At 44.5% G+C, this 19,828-nt stretch overlaps 1 protein-coding gene across 1 annotated transcript in view; it reads left to right on the top strand.

The window, feature by feature from the left end:
• Window positions 1-3,578: 3,578 nt before the first annotated feature.
• Window positions 3,579-19,828, top strand: part of Pex11ab (peroxisomal biogenesis factor 11ab) — a 32,524-nt gene continuing 16,274 nt past the window's right edge. The window contains exons 1-3 of the mRNA XM_084594009.1: window positions 3,579-3,962; window positions 4,027-4,142; window positions 12,914-13,085. Coding sequence (XP_084450135.1) covers window positions 3,883-3,962; window positions 4,027-4,142; window positions 12,914-13,085 — 368 coding nt within the window. The 5' untranslated portion in view covers window positions 3,579-3,882. The remainder of the gene's footprint in view (window positions 3,963-4,026; window positions 4,143-12,913; window positions 13,086-19,828) is intronic.

Genomic DNA, 19,828 nt, shown 5'->3' with positions numbered 1-19,828 from the left:
TCGTCACAGTAGGGAATCGATTTGGCTAGGACCTTTATGGTCCACCTGGTAAAAAAGGGAAGCCTCAGTACCAATCCAATCCAATCTCACATGTAGGAATCGCCGCTTGCAGGTAACACATATCTACCTATCTAAAGCGTTTTCATTCGCAAGGTTACTGGTAACCTTGCCATGCGTTGCCAGCTCTCGGCGTGCGGCACAGAAGAAATAATAGTATCTAGCTATCTAGCTCTTCTCGTGGCAGAAAATCGCTGTCACCGTCACCTCGAACGAAAAACAAGAAACAGCGCCGCGATTAGCGCACAGTGGTGTGTGAGAGAAAATATATATATATTAAGCAACAATTTAACACGGCTAAGCATAAGCAGGCAAAGCGAAGGTTGATGTCATGCGCAGTTGTACTAGACTAAGCCACCTTCTAGTTCTTCTGGAAGGCTCTGTGGTACTTGTCAGGCAATGTTGTATATTTGTGGAGATGTGTACACCGGCACCAGTACAGTTTGCCAAGTGTGAAGAAAAAGAATAAGAAGAAGGAGGAGGAGGAGATGAAGAAAAAGCAAGCGCCGCACGTGCGAATATGCGCGTCACGTGCTTATGAAACATACGTCGCGACACGCTTTCGCTTAAAAAAAAAATCTGCAAAAATAACTTTTCGCTCGGCGCGTAAGACTTGGTCTGTGTCACGCATGGGAGCACTGCTGGGCAGCGAGGGCGAGGAAGCGCAACGATTTCTCATACGCCAAGCCATAAAGGCAGAAGTGAAGAGTGGCATCCTAAACCGGGGATCGACCATGGCGCACAAGTGACCAGTAATTAAGGGTCACGAACACCTCAAATATGTGGCAAATAGAGTTTTTTGTTTTTGTTTTTTCATCCACCCATCTCTTCCCGCATCTTCAGAAAACCCCTTACATTTGAACGTGGACGTCGTGAATGCGATCGAAAAAAGCATCGATAGAGTCCGTCGAGGTTACGAAGAGCGCATCCACGAAGCTCAACGAAGCACTGTGAAGACAAGACGTTGGCCCTACCCGTGAAACCGAGACAAAACGCAATAATCGAAATTACATTCAGTGTTTTCACTGAATGTAGAAGCTTCCAGCATGCAACAGACTGCAGTTCATGACAGACTCGTCGTTTTTTTTAATGCAAGACAGCATTCTAATCCTCGTTATCATGTACAGTGTTCTGCCACTTTATCGGAACCGGTCGAGGCGGAAAATTGGTCCAAGTCGGTTCCGATAAAGTTGCAGAGCACTGTATACGACACCACCCGATATCGTGTGCACGCATGAAGTGACGACCACCTGTGATTTTTTTTTTTTTTTTAATCGTTGCAGTGCACAGCTTTTTAGCGAAGTGTAGGCCAAAACATTCCTGCATTTGGATCGGTGAAAAGCGCTTCTTACACATGGGAACTTTCGTAGTTCAGACTGTGATGCTTTTCTGAGGGCATTTCCTCCTCCTTCATGATCTTCATTTTACTGTTAAAAATATTGTTGATTAGGTCCTCGTAAAGTAGCACGCCACTCTGTGCGTGCCCTTAGCCTTGAATGACGAAACACTTGCGACGAGAGGAGCCGCGTACGGCATCAAATAAACAATACATTTGGAACCACACAGGTGCATGGTTTCCGATAGTGGTCAAAATTCCCGTGATAGTATTTCTAGCGTTTTCCAATGAATATACTTGGCGCCTGTGCTCAACCAGTTTTACAGAGCCTGAGCTCTTGTTGTTGTTCTCCTCTAACTTGATGGCACATATTAGAACATTCCAATTAGTTTCGCGCCGTCATCGTCGTCAGCTTCCGCAGCAAGTGGCGATCGACATGGCTGCAGTGCATGCAAAGAGGGCAGTGTACCCACCCGCTATTTACCCAATCTCCTCTGAAGACTTTGAATGGCTGACCTCAGTTCACGGGCATTATAGAAAAATTGATACAGCTTCCCCAAATATTCAGAAATGTTATTGACTAAAATATTTAAATAAATCATCGTGTAAACAAATAAATAAAACACACTCGAAGTCGTGCCCCTATTCAAATGAAGTTTCGTAGTTGCCGATGTGCGGGGCAAGGTTATTACGGCGCTCGATATTAGCAAGCAATAATACATTAACATTGTGTCGCTAATGCAACCAGTTCATGTGGGTCTTTGGAATTTAGTGCCAGCGTTATTTTACTTGTACGTTTCTGCATGAATTACCTATTCTTATATATTAGATAATAGATCTAATTGAGAAATCCTAATGACAGTTCGTGTGATGGTGCATTGTTGTGCTGACAAACACAGTGTAACGATTGAATCAGGCGTAGCGACGAACAAGAAGTAGATTTATTCGCCGTCTGCTGAATTTTACTGAGAATTTACTTGATCGGCCAATTCCTGATCCAAAATTTCGTCAATGACGCCGCTGAACACACATTCGACTTCTTCGAAAACCTTGGTAACAATATCATTAAAAATGTCCTTCGTAACGCTGTCAATAGCTTCCCACGGGTCACCCAGTGATTTATCTGCCAGAAGTGGCTTCCACGTCGTCTGTCGTCCAACTTGTTTCCTGTAAGATCGTAATTTAGGAACAAGACCAGCAGGCACGTGAAGCATCAATGCGGGACGTTCCGAACAAGTTTCTTCCACTTTATGCTTGTTCACGTCCACGGCACGGGGCTCCTGGCGGTCTTCCTTTTCATGTGTGGCATCCGTGCTTACCCACGTAACATGTGGGCAACTGCTGTCCAACCCTTTGAAAACTCGCTCTTTTCTGATGACGGAAAACCGCTCATTCGGATCCGGATTGAGCCTCACGCGGAATCTTTCTCGAATGCTGCCCAGCACGTTGTCCTCGCGTCTCTGAGAAGCACATTCTCGAGATACAACCACGGAAAGCGTCTGTGTTTGAGTACTCACGGTCAGGACTTTCTCATCGCCGCTCGCAGGCCCCTTCGAAGATTTTAGCCTGACAGCAGAACCAGAGTCAGTTTGAAGCCGCTCTAGTTCGCGGTAATATATGCCCAACTGGTCTGACAGTCGTCTCAGGCTGTATGCAGGAGATGAACCGCTTACTTTGCGTGTAGGTGGCTTGCGGCTGGTTGCACCAGATGCACGTCGAAGCGCTGTTGACGACTGTCCTGCTGGGACACTAGTAGCATGTTGCATGCACCGTGGGTTCTCTATAATGTTGTGTCGCATGCAGTACTTTTCCCATTCCTCTTGCTCTCTCAGCCGAAGTAAGCGATTTTTCACTCTTTCATGAAAGCTTTGCAGAACAGTTAGCGTCTCTGGAGAAACCGAATAGTTCATTTTGCGAACTGTTCTTACATTCCCAAAGCAGCTTTGAAATGTCTCGACAGATCTAGCGAAACGATTTTAAACTCTGCAGTTGCCGTGGAAACACCCGCGTAGCCCCTACGTTTGTCATAGGCTTTGGGTGTGCTCTTTTTACTTTTATATCACCGCTAGGTCGCAGCAGCGGCTTGCTGAAACCAAGACATATCTGTGCATATTTCACAGGCATAAATACAATGTATTTGTGATGCTAATTATTGCTGAAATCTTGAATATTTTAAACTAATATTTTTTATCTAAAATTTATGGCTTATGATGAAACGTTTTGGAATTGTTACGTTAGCCAACGTTAGCTATCCGAGGTTCAAGACCGTGCACGATTGTGTCGGTGCATTGCTTCCGTCGGTGATTCCGTTTTCTTTCCTGCCCACTCGTTAGTTCGTCGATGTCATGATTGTGTATGTTCATCGTTCATCCCACAGGAAAACAGCAAGTTCCTTTATGGTGCTTTTAAATGAAATGAGGAAAACGCTCTAGGCAGCTGAGCATTTGTGCAAGCGAGCATTTAAACATTTTTCCTCCATCGGTGAGATCATGGATGCAAACGTACGTGATCTCCTCGCAGAAATATCGAAGTTCAACTCGCAAACTGCCGGCAGGGACAAATTGTTTAGGTGAGGAAATTTTTTATTACCGTGCCCGGGTTGTCATGCTAATTGTTCTGTGTTTTGGTCTTAGGCTCTTGCAGTACACTAGTCGGTTCCTGTGGTATTGGCTACAAAAAACGTCAAGCCGCAGAGACACCGTAGCACGTCTTCAGAACCTGGAGGTGACATTCAGCTCAGGAAGAAGACGTGAGTTATTTTCTTTTCTTTTTCTTAATTCGGTCAAGTTTCGCATAGATGTTCGTTGACGACGCACTCGAACTGCGAACTTGAAACTTGTGTAGAACGAACGGGACGATAGGTTTTGGTTGTCTACCGAAAAGATTACGTATGCGTAAGAAGTTCGCATTGGAAGGTCGGCGCGCTGATTGGAGAATATAACTGAAATAATCGCGGCAGATGTTTGTGACCTTGACTATCGTAATGTGTTTAGTGACGCCCACATCACTATTTCAAGTGTTTCTCAATTTATTAATGGTCGGTGGTTGTGTCATCATTAACCCTGTCCTTTGTGAGGCCTTTTCTAATAAGAACTAATAACCTAGACTCAAAGACGGCAGCAGTGTATTCCTGTCATGATTACAGAGGTGTCAGGCAAAAAAGTTTCCTATCTAAAATGCATTTGTGTGGCACATCATTGCTTAGTTGCTAGAGCAAGGGTGCTACTGTTTTTACTACGTGCGGCTTTCCTATATTTCTTTCACTTTTGTATGTGCAAATGACCTAGAAAATCACAGCCAGCTTCTGCACAATTTTTGTGTGCATAAGCACTATTGTGATTTTGAAGTGGATTTTAATATACCTGCCAAGGTGATGGCATGTTTGCAATGCTTTGATAACCACCTCTTGGCTTTGCTAAAGCTGCCATGCAGTGCACAAGAAAATGTCTGCAATGATTGGTGTCAGGCTTTGCTTAACTTAGCTGAGTATTTGACTTGCAGAGTGGCTAGCACCACATAGCACACTGCTTGTTATGTCGCATCTGCTGACATTGGATACAATTCCTACAGCTCTAGCATAGCAGTTGGCAAAAAGAAATTATTGCACCACCGTTGGCAGGTGCCGAATAGTGACGTGTGCTGCTGTCTTCAACCCATCGACCAACTTGTGCAATGCTAGCAACTGTGCAGCCTGTGGCTTCGGAATTGTTTAAATCCGAGAGGGACCGATGGTGGGGACAACTGCGTATAACGGCTTGCTGTCTGGTAATATATGAACTTAGCAAAGCAGAAGTTTGGGGTAGTTGATGTAAGGCATAATTTTTGAAGGAAGGTTTAGTGTGGAGGTGGTAGGAGGGCAGTCTGTGCCAGGAGGGAACATAAAGGGGCCAGTATTTGCTGTCAGGGCAGCGAAGACCTTGGTCGCCTGCTTGTCGGCACCTGCATTACAAAAAGAAAGAGAAGTAGTGGGGTGCCGGCCACATGCCACTCTCGCTGAGTTCGGATCAGCAGACAGCTTGGCAGTGAAGGTCACTGAAGACGTTAGAGGAACACTGATGAATTGAAGCTAGCCTGTATCTTTAGTTGGTAGATCTTTAGATTAACAAATAGGAAGTGTACAGAGTGGGTCAGAGAAATAACTCGAATTGATGACATTCTAGTCGAAATCAAGAAGAAAAAACTGGCACAAGCAGTGCATGTAATACGAAGAGAGGATATCTAGTGGTTGCTAAGGGTAAAAAAGTAGGATTCCAAGGGAAGGAACGGCGGAAAGTTAGGTTGGGAGATAAGGCTAAGAAGTTTGCAGGGGTCAAGCGGATGCAGATAGCACAGGACCGAGTTAATTGGAGGAATATAGAAAAGACCTTCACCCTGCAGTGGGTGTAGTCTGGCTGATGACGACGATATGTATCTTTAGAATACTCCATTGTAGTGGCAAAGCGTATACTTACGCTAAAAACGAAAGGCCACCGGACAACTACCGCTGGTTGTCTTCATCAGCAAACTACAATGATATACGCAGATCTCTGAGGCTACGCTATTTCCGCATTCACTTTATTGATGTCGTGAATTTTTACCGAGTGGTGAGAAAAAAGTTGTTCGAATCTGAACTCTAATATTCTTACCAACGAAATGTATATTTTGGTACTGGTAAAACATCACCAGCCACAAAAGCCAAAAATATATAAGCTTTACTGAGAAGAGAAATTAGATGGAGTTGCTCCTTGAAGGCCTGACAATGGCAGTACATCCAGATCTTCATACATCGATATTTGGGCCACAAATTGGTAACATATAATATGGCTCATTCATGGGTTGGCCACTTCGCAAACTAGGATATTGCACATTTTGACGTTGAGTTTAAAATCAAAGTGCACTGGTGCACCACAAGGTTTGGCTTTCTTTTGCTCTTCTGTCCACTTGATTGTTCATTTTATCGCCTGTGCTGGTTGTGCATAGCAGGGTGGAGTAAAAGGCATGCATTACAGAGCCCTGCATAATTTGGATTATGGCAGGTTTTGTTCCTTTTCTGCCTATAGTGTGAAGGAATATGTGAGCTTCTGCACCTTCTCCATATCAGCTTTTGGTATCTAATGCCTTCGAAGTGCATTGGAGATTATTTCTCTTAGGGTCTGTCTATAGTCTTAGACTGGAATGTCCAGCTTACTGACAGAGGCTTCTACTTCCCGGAAGGATTAATAAATAAAAATGAGTATAGCAAGTTGCTCGATAACGCTATCGCATTCCATTCTTAAATGCGAAGCTTAAGCGTCCTCCAAATTTTAGCTCTGATATGTGAAAACTGATCCATGCAACCAATTCACTGTTTTAGTTATCATTATGGCATATTAATTCGCAGCATAAAAGTGGTATCAGCTGATGCAATTTCTGGTGTTGACCTTTCCTCTGTCGAGTGTAGTTACCCTAACAGAATTTCTTAGCTATAATTAAAGATGCATTTACTGAGAGAAGATTGCAATTCTGTGTCTACCAATATTTTCTACCATCACTTAAAGTGTAAGTTTTTAAAAAGCTGAGTTATTTTCTACAACCTCCTTTAGCATTTCCTTTTGGAGCAAACTTGCTGTATTTCTTCTTTCTCCCAAGCTGTGATTCGTGCTGACAGCCGTATAGCTGTGGTGAATTAGATTTAAGTAGAACCTTTATCCTGGTTTGGCCAGCATTAGCCGAGAGGCTATTTTGCATTCGGGACTCGCTGTGGTGGCTCAGTGGTTGGGGCTCAGTGGTTGTGGCATCTGGCTGTTTAACCGAAGCCTTTAAGATCAAATCATGACCATGGCAGCAGCTTTTCTACAGAGGCAAGATGCAAGAATTACCTGGGGGGGAATTCTGTAACGCTCTCAATTTCGCTCTCAAGTTGTAGAGCGTGACGTCAAATTGACGCGGCTTTCACGTGACCTTAAGACGTCAATCATGACGGATTACGGGATCGACCAATTGCCAGTGACTCGTAGCATGACTCCGCCCCTGAGGTCCCCGTTCCGCGGTCGTGCCTGCTGCTACACATTTGTCGCAACGCTAGCCGAGGCCGACGAGGGACCGTCTCCTAAGTTTTTATGAAACGGCGCAGTTAATAAAATGAATAAATATTTATTCCGCTGAGTAACTGCATTTACAACTAACTACATCAAGCATAAGGAGATGTGTTTTAGGAATTGCAATTAAATTCGCTCCTCAGTAACGTTTTGTCTCCGCGAGGGCACGCTGATGGCGTCAAAGAGTGCACATGGCGACTTGCCAGAAAACAGCTGATTCCTCGGCTAGTTGCTATTTTTCGTGCGTCGCCTGAAATCGAGGTCCTGTGCGGATGTCGTGAGCAGCTGGAAAAATTCGATGGAAAACAATGAAGGCTACGAACCTGTAGTGATCAGCGTGGTGAAAGCGTTAGACATGAAAATCGACTAAGTCATCAGCTTACTGAACAGTGTCAGCGTTGTCAAAGTGTTTACTATCGATGGCAAGAGCGACGAGTGGGAGGTATGTGGTCTGTTGTTCTGTTTGTTTAAAAGAAAATACAAGAAGATCATGAAGGCTACACTACTGTGTCTGCCGACAGAGGAACGTTTGCATTTGCACTAAGGCAGGTGGCAGCTACTATGCAAGAGTTAGCAATTGCAGTGCGGGAAACGAGATCCGACACACGACCCTCCACCACGGACTCCTCGTGCAAGCCACGGTGACAGTCACTCCTGTGCTTCGCAGTCGGTTGACTTCGGCCACATCGGGCTCCGTTCCCGATATTCCGTTGATGTTTTGATGTTGATTGTTTAGTCTCTATAAGGTACACAAACTGTGATGTTAATACTTCCTTTGGTGTGTTCAGAGAAAGAAAATACTTTATTCAGAAATTTGCTATAGTGACCGAGGAGAGGACGAGTTTGTTCAGCCAGGTCTGGACAGGGATGTGTAGTATTCATGTTGAACGGTATGCCCCCCCCCCCCCCTTTTTTTTTTTTTTGACGGGAAAGGCAAACACATGACGCAAGCTTGGTGCGCGATGCCGGAGGCGAGCTGGTGAATCTGCTTAATTTCCCTAGTCTTACTATAAACAAGGGGCCCACCAGTGAGGTGTGCAGATTACCTTGAAGGCGAAGAATGTGTGCTAGTTTTGAAGTGCCATCATGGAGTCTGTGTAGTGTTTCAAAAAGATGTTCATTTTACACACATTCCTCATTCTATTACCTTTCCATGTTGTGTGCATTATGTACAAACCATTTTAATTGAAAGGCCAGTTTGCACAAAAGATGCTTTTTCTGATTATTTGTTGAAAATGACTTGGAAAATAAATTCCAAGGTCAAAAGTAGGTGACAATTATGTAAAGGGGTGCTTATCACATGTTTATGGTGCATGAAAGAGTGCTGAACAAGGGTTGAGGGGAGCCTCAGTTTGCAAGCCGAGCCCACATTTAGATTTTGGCTAGCAAACCAAGGTTCCTCCTCAACTCTTGTTTAGTGCTGTTTTGTATTGAGTAGCCATTTCTTTCTCTCGTTCTACCATGTTTATGGTGTAAAATATTTTTGAATGCTCATGTTTTAGCTGCCTCTACTGTCTTCAAGCTGCTCAGCAGTCCCCTTGCAGTTTTACACGTTTTATTAGTGTACATAACATCTGCTCACACATTGCCTTAACAATGTATGTGTGATACTTATTTTATTTTCACTACAATTTTGTAATCATTCAGCAATCATTGTGGGCACTGCAGCCTAGTATTTGTACACCATTCTCCTAACAGCTGTTACAGCATTTAGCACTGCGAGCAAGATCTCTAGTAGTATACCACCCAGCTGGCATTTTTACCTCTGATATGTAAGCGTTTTGCACACTGCATCATGCATACAGTACCTATTTGTATATGTAGCTTCAATATGTTGAAAGGGAGCGGCTTCATTGAGCCCAATAATTATTCTGCAATATACATGTCAATGTTGTATGGTCATTGTACATCATGGTACCTAAGTGTGTTGGTATGTATGATGTCTCTTTCTCAATAAAAACACTCGAGTGAAATATAGTGGCCAAGAAATAAGTGCTTCTACTGGGATATATGTGGCAGTAAAACATCTTGGTGCCATTTTCTGATTCCAATAAGCGTCATGGTTATTTATTACCTTGCTGTAACGCTACGCTTTTCGGTTTAAGCATGTTTACCACACAGCTAGTGACCACAGCCAACTGTGCCAGGCTGCAAGGTGATAGCAGAGAAGGGACAGCAAGTTGGGTCTGGGATGACTTGGCATTGGTGTAAGCAGCCATGACTCCAGTGGGTAGTCACTGTCTCCTGCATAACCAAACAATGACATCCACTTAAGTCCGCCTTTTGCATGTTCTAGTATACAGTTAAAACTCGATTTAACAAAGTTGAGGGGAGCCGTGAATTATTTCGTTAAATTAACTTCGTTAAATTGAATGAGGCATTTCTTGGGCACATAATTCAGTACATTCGATTACAGTAAAACCTCGTTAAAACGTACCCGCTTAAACAATACTTTCATTTTAAAAGTAGTAAAGTCAAGTCCCCGACTGAGCACCCATTACACATAATGCATTTTGCATCCGCATAAACCGTACCAGCTTATCGCGGTCGTATCGGTTAGCACGTACCATTTTCACTTTTCGTCGCACTCGCGCGTGACGAATTCACACCGGTAGCACCGACCCAAAGGACGGTTCGGCTAGCGGCGCAACAATCTTCCCTAAATACCGCCGACGGGACGGCAAGCCACACAGCTAATGACAAATTGGCGCCAAAGTTCGTAATCATACAACTAGCGCAATCTTTGGGGGTCCGTATGGTCATCGTCATGACCCCCCGCGCTACTTTCGAGTGGGTAGCACCAACACCACGACCGGCGCCGCTAGCGCGTATGAAAAGAAACAACAAAAACTCTTACTCGACAAGAAAGGCCCGAGGGGACTACAAATTTATTTTCCGCCAAAGAAGTCGGTGATCTTTGCCTGCGTGCGCTTTGTGAGCAACGGCCGCACCGATTTCTCGTAGGTCTGAAGTGCGTCCAGCGCGTCTTCCGTCCCCTCGTGTGCGCCAGCAAAACGTCGCAGCAGATCGAGAGCATCCATCACCTGACCTGGTGTCGGCACGGGAGCTTCCGGAGCTGTTACCACTGACTCGCAATCAATAAATTTTGGGGTGCTGTCTACAAAATTGACCAAAAATTAACACTTTTTCACCTTTATTTCTCGAAAAAACGTTCGTTAAATCAGGACAGATCACGGAATCGGTTTCGTTATTTCGGGTTAGTCAAAGCATTGAACCCTATGGGTGTCTGAGGGGGAATTAGGATACCTTCGTTAAATCGAGATTTTCGTTAAATCGGGTTTCGTTAAATCGAGTTTTGACTGTACAATCAAAGATCCATACCAACTAGCCCATAGTGAGGTGGTAAACATTCACAGGAATGTTGGCAAGGTGTCACAGGGCTGTCCAAGCAAGCATCATTGTAAGGATAGCCTTGTAGCTTGACAGTGATATAAACAAAAATGTGTTAAGATTACCTGCCCAACACAAGCGCTACGGTTTTTTAGGCAGTAAAGAGATTTCAAACATTGAATATTTGGTTGCTGGTGCCATAACACTAAATTTGTACATTAACAAGCATTCATATGCATAACTAGTCCGTCTTATGCATGCAGCTTCAGCGAATTCAGACAATCGATCACTCGCCGAAATACAAGTCAGCTTCTCTGTAAGGCTCGTAATCAAACCAAAAGGTCTCGTTATCACACAACACTCTTCTAGTTCTTGCTGAAACGAAAAGAAGCAGGCGCTTTTTGCAGCGTACTCACACTTTCGAGTAGCGAACGTGTCGTAGGGAGGGAGCGTAACAAATGGGGGCAAGGCACTACAATCCCTAGTCCCTTCGTCCTGTATTTTGAGGTATATACAGGTATTGAACTTTCGTCAGGTGTCGCTGGGTAATCTCGAAGACAACAGCTGGAAAGAAAAGAGATCTTTCCTCTGTTCGTTTTTTAACATTGCGAGGGGGAACGAGTCCTTTCGGTTAGAAAACAAGACTTGCAGAGAAGCCAACTTACAGCAAGTGGTCGATTGCACATATTAATGCATATAATCAATATCGTTCGATAACCGACGCGGGTTTTTTAAGCTTACCCAAGAAAAAGTCGCAGGCGTTTAGCAGGCCTTCGTTCACCTTTCGGCGTGCAGGAGTACCGCTAGACGAACGCGTTGTTTGGAGTCCTTGGTCCCACGGGGCAACGAGGGTCAAAAGTGCGTATGTTCGCGTCGCAGATCTGTAATAAAATAGGCACAATACAAGTTTACAATGACGTTTCGAAGTCGTAGCCAAACACACACAGTCAAAACTAACATTTACTCACTACTGTGATGTTCACAACGTAGAACCCCTTGCCTAGCGACTTCTTTCCATATCGCACCGCGGCGCCTTGACGACAATCAGCGTTCCACCCGATGGCTTCCGCTATGAGCGCACGCACCTGCTGATCGATGCCTATGCGATGCAAACGATGTTACGTTCCCGACGCAAGCCGGTAGCCCCCGATAGCAAAAAAACGCGGTGCGCATGCAGCCGCAGTGGCTGCGCACTCGTCCGTGAGCTGCGTGAGCCCCCGTTCATCGATGTTCGTCGGCAATCGCCGCACAGTCACTCCACTTTCTGCTGGTTTCCGAGTTGAACAGAGTCGGAACAACTAGACCGGTACGTCAAACGCGTCTTCGTCCTCCCTTCTACGCCGTGGATCGCACCGACACAACTGTCACACAGCCAGCGCAACGCTATAGCAACGCAAGGAACACAGCCACCATTTTCGCTCTACTCAGTTGACTGGTTTTGGGGTTACCTCGTTTCGCTCACAATTTCAGTCAATATTCAGCTCATTGGCAACGTCACCACTTTAGTCTTGTTGATGACGTAACCGCAGTCACCGGTGAGATCAGTGATGACGCAAAATTTCAATATGGCCGCCGACCAATAGGAGCAGGGCAAGTTGAGCGGTTTGAGACTGGTTTTGTATTGAGAGCGTTACAGAATTCCCCCCCTGGTGGTGTGCATTGTCAGAATGCATCAAGGACCTCAAAGGTCCTAATTAATCTAGGGCCCTCCACTTTGGAATCTCTTGTTACCCACATACAGCTTTGGTGCACTTAACTGCGCATACCTTTTCTGAAGGAATGTCTAGTGAAGTGTAAGCCAAAACATTCCTGCATTTGGATCGGCGAAAAGCGCTTCTTACTCATGGGAACTTGCATAGTTCAGACTGTGATGCTTTTCTGAGGGCATTTCCTCCTCCTTTATGATCTTCATTTTACTGTTAAAAATATTGTTGATTAAATCCTCGTAAAGTAGCACGCCACGCTGTGCGTGCCCTTAGCCTTGAATGACGAAAAACTTGCAGCGAGAGGACCCGCGTACGGACCTGTACCCACTTATTGAGTTTTTGTTTCAAGCTCAGATGGTTTTGGTTGACATGATTGACTACATATTTTGTACATCTGTGCCTTTCAGTGCTACGGCTGGGACGCTTTGTGGATGCCCTTCATGGTGCGACCCGCACAATCAGCATTCCCGACGTGTCACTGCGCCTCAGCCTCACCATGGCCCGTATTGGCAATGCCTTTTACATCCTGACAGACAACTTGGTCTGGCTCCACCAGGTTGGATTGCTGTCACTGCGCAGGTGAGCTGGCTGCGCCAAGCTTGGTATTTTTTTTTATTTTTTTTTTTTTTTTTTTGCAGTTATGGTAAGAGCATAGCATATTTGTTCAAGCTTGAAGGGGACAAAAAAAAGGCTAGCGATTATGACAGTTATTAATGCAAAATGTGAGCGCACCTCTCAAGGTGTAATATATGCTGAGGCAAAAAATTTGAGAGAGATGTGTGCATAAACATAAATATGTGCATTTAGAGCCTGCTTTATATCTTCTCTAGCATAACCATCCTTCAAATAACACTCTTTTCCTGAGCTCTTGATTGTTATAAAGGATATCATCATGCATTGATGACATCATATCGAGCAGTTTGTGGGCAAATCGGCATGTTTCTTTTCTGCGTGATCATATTTCACCACAGCATCAGCCAGTGTGACCTCTTTCTATTTGCCCCCTTCATACCCTCCTCCTCCACTTTCCACCTTACGCTTATGCCTTTCTCATATCTACATTTTCTTCCTGAGTCTTCAACCGCATCCCCATCCTCCATCCTTCATCCTCGCCCTCCTGTTATGCGCATTCGTCCACTCTTAGCATAAGCTCCTTTCACGGTAGCCACCCTTCAGCTTTTCCCATGACACCACCCTCTGGTAGCGCATTCTTCAGCCCTTATTGTGACCTCCTCCTTTCATGGTACCCATCCTCCAGGCTTTTCCCATGGCAGTCACCTTCTGGTTGCACGTTCCTCTGCTCTCGCCATGCCCACCAAGCCACTGAGCCACCCATTGCCTCTCATGCCCTTTCCCTCTGTCCTGTCCCCAAATTGTGGGAAGGAAATTTCTGTATGTCCACTGCCACCTGGTAGCCATGACAAATCACAGGTTCTCTGATGCAACCTACCACAGCTCTCAAGGGGCCAGTTACGCCAACTACTACGCCGGCAATGCAAAATCCAGGGACATGCTTATAAGAGCTACTCTCGTAATGTCTGGTAACCGCTCGACTTTCCGTCACAGTGCTTTAGTCTTTGTCTAAAGATAAATCAGGCATATCCAGTATTTTAGGGCGCAGTAGTGTTAAGGGGTCTCTCAAGGTCCTAATGCTGCCATTCACCAGACTGTCGAAGACGTCTGTGTTTGAGATGAGCATGACAGGCTGCAGGAGGCCAAGCAGATTCTCGCACCCCTGAATAGCCAGTGCCAAATTCAATAGGGCGGCCCCTGGGCCACCTCACACAGGCCACCGTTTACATGCCCACCGGTTGGGCCGGCAGTGACGCTGACATTGCTTGAGTCAGAAACAAGCAGCAAAAATCTGCACCTCTTTTAACATTTGAGAAAGTTAAGAATGATTGTTTTACTGCAGAAGCAGTGCTACTGTCACTATAAAAGCATAGATTTTGGCAGCCAAAGCCTCCACGGCAGTAGCACCACCCACCAGCCACCTCCCCACAACCAATGTACAGCAAGGGGTACGCTGCAAATAATGTCCTCACTCTTTTACTGCCACTCTCTGTACAGTTCTCTGCCTTACCCCTGTGCACCTTCACCCTCCAGAGGTGCCATTCACCAACCAGCCACCAAACTTTACTCTCCCGAAGTGCCACCCATCACCAACACATGTGGTTTCATCTTTCACAAGGCCTTCACTCACTAGAAGCCCATGAAGCAGTGTAATGAAGAAACAGCAGTGGAAATTAATTCAGAGGCACAGTGGAAAAGCTAGGTGTCATCCAGAAGCAGCACCTACTGGCCATCTCCCCACCCACCTATCCCCCTTATATGAAGGGCTACCCCCTCACCCACTATTACCATTGACCCACCTCCCCCCACCCCATCTCCACTTTGCAGAAGCACCATCCACCTACTCACCTCCATCTGCCTTTGTTTGCTAGAAAAATTATTTTGCATATATGTGAAAAAGCTTCGTTTTAGAGCAAAAGCATCAAAATAATCACGAGTGTACATCCTACTGCCTTCATAGAATTGTCACTTCAGATATCTGATCAAAAGTTTTGGAGGGCAGTAGGCATCCATTCCTGACTTGAGTGGCATCACTTTCTTTGCAACTGATTGACAGCCATTGGGTGGTTCAGTGTGCCACCATGTCACAGCTTGCGCTATGTTCTGCCCGGCTTCCCACTGCCTGTCGTGGTCATCTGGAAGACAGATGTCTGGGACAGTTGCAAATGAAAAAGGCCAGCTTGGCACATAAGGTTCTGATCAGCCTCAGGCAACCTTCCATGTCATACTGGCCACCTGCCAGCCGTGGAAGGTAGCAGCAGAGAAAGTGCCACTGGTTGCCTGCCATCTGCCATGGCTAGCAAGCAGCGAAGTTTGGACTTTGATATCTTCTCCCCACAGTTAGGGGAAAGTGTGATATTCAGTGGATGTCTTAGTGGCTTGGAAGTATGGTCAGAACGGAGGTGTACCCAACCGGAAGGTGATGTACCATCTGAATCATAATGAGTAGTGGTGAAATACACGCAGAAGCGAAATGTTCCCACGCTTCCTACATGCTCCTGAGACAAGGTCGACTTGACATGGGGACATGGGATGACCTCACATAATTATAGATAGACCGGTACCTGAAAAACATCTGCCCTTTTCAGATCACAAATGCCACCTTTGTAACAATAAAGGACTGGGAGAGGAGTGTCAGCTGAAGGATAACTATGTGTGGGAAACTGAAGAGAAGTGTTTAAGTGCAGACACACGCGCGCTCATACCGAGTGTACGAGGTAACTTGTGCCAAGGGCTAAAAAATTAAATATCTGAGATAGGCCAGGGAAACCAGTTGCATACAGCTGCCAGCCGTCTTGCGCATCACAGGCAATTTTTTGTTTCAGAAATACTAATTAGTTAGGTTAATTTTTCTCATTTGCTTAATATCGACTTTAGACAATAAATGCAATATACAAAGTTGGAGAGCACCTTCAGAAGCCCCCATTCTATTTATCTGCGATATAGAAAGTCGCAGGTGTACCTTTTTTCCGAGCTCCAAAGAAAGCTCGCGAAATACAACAACGATCACGTGACAAGTTCATTCGCGCACCATGATTGTGCTGCTCTGAACAGTGGATTGAGTGAACCAAAATTACCTGCGGCCATGTCTCGATGGCCCAGTTCTAGCGTTAGTCTGATATGTTAGCGATGGCCTCAGCCCGCTTAGCCATCTCACCGCGCTCGCTGCAGCTTGCACCGTCGCCGGGGTGAAGAAACCACTGCAGACATATTGGCCTGCCACTGCAAATTTAACAGGGCCATGCAGCCAAGGCCACGACTGATTTTGTTGTACACATATATATATATATATATATATATATGTCTCTCTCAAATTCTGTACCTATGGTGTATGCAAAACCAAAATACCTAAAGAACTGCACTCAGTTCTTTCATTATCGATTATTGTAATCTTCTGCCAAATTTTCTATGTATTTTCTAAACTTTTTACTTTTTAGTACACTGCTGTCTATCATCAAACGTTTGTATCCCATCATTTTCAACACTAAAGTGGTGTAGTTGTCCATGAAAACTCGCATTTTTTTCTTTTCACGCATGTTTTACTCCTGGCAACAATCATTTCATTATACTAGTACTACACATGAAAAATGCCGGTGGTGGCAATGTTCCATGGAAAATAGGTGCTCCTTAGAACAGTTCTGGCAACAGCACTGCCAGTGTTGCCAGCGATATCAAATTGGTGTCCAACAGGAACTCTGGCTTCCTTTTCGAGCTGGATATTGCTTCAGACAACAACGAAAGCGGTGACAGTGATGATGACTGTAATTCGCTGAGTAATAGATATATCACACAAATTTTATTACTACCCATGAAAGCTTGTTTGTGTTAAGACAAAGCAATCTCTGTGCTTTTTTCAGTGTGTTGCAGGGTGTGAAATTCTCTAAATAATGCGAATTTAAGTATGTTGTGACTCATTATTGCTACGGGCACTGAGAGAAAGCTGCCCTCAACAGCAGCTTTCTTTAAGGCAAAAACCTTTCTTGGCTCATGGTCAAAATCTCGCGTGCGCGAGATCTGTGCGTGGGATTACAAGAGATGTGTTCTCCTTGTCTAGTGTTCCTGTCATCTGCAATCCCAAATTTGAATGCGCGCCAAGGAAGGCCACCCCAACAGGAGCGGTGGTGTACCGTCCAAACTCACACTTGCTGGAAAAAGTGTGACAGCTAATGCGCCTTTCCTTTATTGTAAACAATTATAATTATATATAGTATTACAATGTACGCGCCAAGGAAAGGAAATTTCCACTGTGCAGCACTAGTCCCGGCCTTGCTAGCAAAAGCTCTATAATGGGCATGTGATATACCGTGTGCAGCTGCAACACTCAGGCTTCTGCATTTCTCCAGTATAAATTCTGCAGTGCTCTCTGAATTTTTTTTTCCTTCAGGTTATGTGCCAATTCTTACTAGAATCCACTGATGTAATATATTTTCAGAATCAGAATTGCATGGTACAAATTATGAGCGTTTTATAAAATGGTAATTTTGGTCCATTATTATGAGCTAAATTTGAAATTTGCAGTTCAAGGGTTACAGTAATGTGTTTTTTGGCTCCTTTTGTGCCGTGGGCACGAGGCTCGTAGAATGAGGAAGAAAAGGCCATTTGCCGCTTTTTACATTCTGTGCTTTGGTGCATCCTTGTAGCGACCATTAGCAGAGTCTGATATGTACTGCAAGCCTGAACGAGACACTCATGGAGGGAATAATGCAACTCATGCCCCCTACTGCAGTGGCTACACACACTATCACATCACATGGGAATGCAACAATATTCTGGCAAACCCTCTCATCCCCAAGCCTGCCCCTGGTTTATATTACACAAATGTGTTTCTCCACTTGCATGGAGCCACACGAATTAGAAACAGTTTTTACTGATATCTGAGACATGGAATGATGATATGCTTAGGATCCTGACGTGTCAACTAGCATTTTGTGCAATGGGATTTCTCTGGTAGAAAAATTGGTTAAAGGGGACTGTTAACTGACCAACTGACCATAAAACATATGGTTTCACCAATATCTTATACCTTGTTAGGATCTTTGCGCTCTGCCCTGCATGGTGACATCAAAATGGAAATAGTTTCTTCTTTGTTTATTCTACGCATGCTCGCTGAGGAACATTGGCTTCATGCATCCAAGTAGGGTGTCGAGCATTACTACATGGCAGCAGTATAAACAATGCTTGCATTTCATCAGCTACCACAGTGGATAAGAAATGAATTTCATATTTCGTCTCGTAAGCCAACTAATGTCCGGTGTATGCATACCCACTCAACACCAGCAAAGATTTATCAGGCGAGCTGCAAGCATCACGATTACCATTATTCAGAGACAGTGAGTGCATTACACTCATTTCATTGTTAGAGACAGAACTGTGATAATTGAAGCACAGGGTGATGTCCAGACTTACGAGCAAAGCTTTTTCTGAATTTAGAAAAGAAAAGTAGTCTGTGAAGTCTGCTGTTGTGTTCTTTCACCTATAGAGTGCTCGATTTCACTGCGCAGTTTGTGTCCAAAAGATTCCTTGGGATGACATCTTAAATTGTTTGCTGGGCTCTTTATCTACTTGGACTTCCACTCGGTCATATTTAACTTTTTTTTTTTTTTTTTTTTTTTTTTTGCTGAAGAAAAGATGCACATTATAGCTATTCTGCTGATGTATCAGTGATTTTCCAGTGAATGAAGCAGACTTCATAGAGTTTTGTTTTTCAAAGATAGCTTTGGCTGCACCACATAGCCTTACAGCTGCTAACATATCTAACGAAACTGACTGTGTTTGCTTAGTATCTGGAACCTAACCCACTTCTCTGTTCAGGACTCCTCACAGGTAATGTGAAGAGCCAAACTGCACCTCTGTGACGGAGCAACTTTTTCTGTCTCTTTGGTTGCATAATATGTTTCCTGCACTTTTGACTGCTGCCAGCCTGGGGAAGTTAATTTTTCATGCATTTACAAAGAGACATGTTGACAGAAAAGGCACCTCATCAAAAAACTCAAATACCAGTTTTAATTTTTCTTCTTTCATATGCTTGTCATTTGCATACAATTAGCCGCAAATGGTGAAAACAGTCCTTTTTTACATCTTGAGACATGAATCTTCTTATGCTTACAATGTTCATTCTGTAGGGCCTTTAATAGGGGATCTAAAAGTGTAGAAATATACATGTTTGCAATTTGCATATAGTCATCATCATTATCATCATCAGTCTGACTATACCCACTGCAGGGCAAAGGCCTCTCCCATATTCCTCCAATTAACCTGGTCCTGTTCTAGCTGCATCCACTTGACCCCTGCGAACTTCTTAACCTCATCCGCCCACCTAACTTTCTGCCGCCCCCTGCTACACTTTCCTTCCCTTGTAATCCATTTTGTTACCCTAAGCAACCATCGGTCATCCTCTCTTCGCACTGCATATCCTGACCATGCTCATTTTCTTTTTGATTTCCACTAGAATGTCAGTAACTTAAGTTATTTCTCTGACCTACTCTGCATGCTTCCTATCTCTTAACGTTTCCCTACCCCTACCATCTTTCGTTCTGCATTGTCCTTAACTTAAGTAGAACCATTTTCATTAGCCTCCATGTTTCAGACCCATAGGGGAATACAGGTAAAATGCAACTGTTGTACACTTTTCTCTTGAGCGATACTGCTAAGCTGCTAGTCATAACCTGCGAGTACTTGCCAAATGTGCTCCACCCCAATCTTACTCTCCTTGTTATTTCCCTTTCATGGTCCGGATCTGCGGTTACTAC

The sequence above is a fragment of the Amblyomma maculatum genome, chromosome 2 (genome assembly GCF_055883805.1).
Source record: "Amblyomma maculatum isolate TAMU_Amacu chromosome 2, ASM5588380v1, whole genome shotgun sequence".
Taxonomy (NCBI): Eukaryota; Metazoa; Arthropoda; class Arachnida; order Ixodida; family Ixodidae; genus Amblyomma; species Amblyomma maculatum.
The sequence above is the reverse complement of the archived record's forward strand: the minus strand, read 5'-3'. Positions and strand labels throughout refer to the sequence as shown.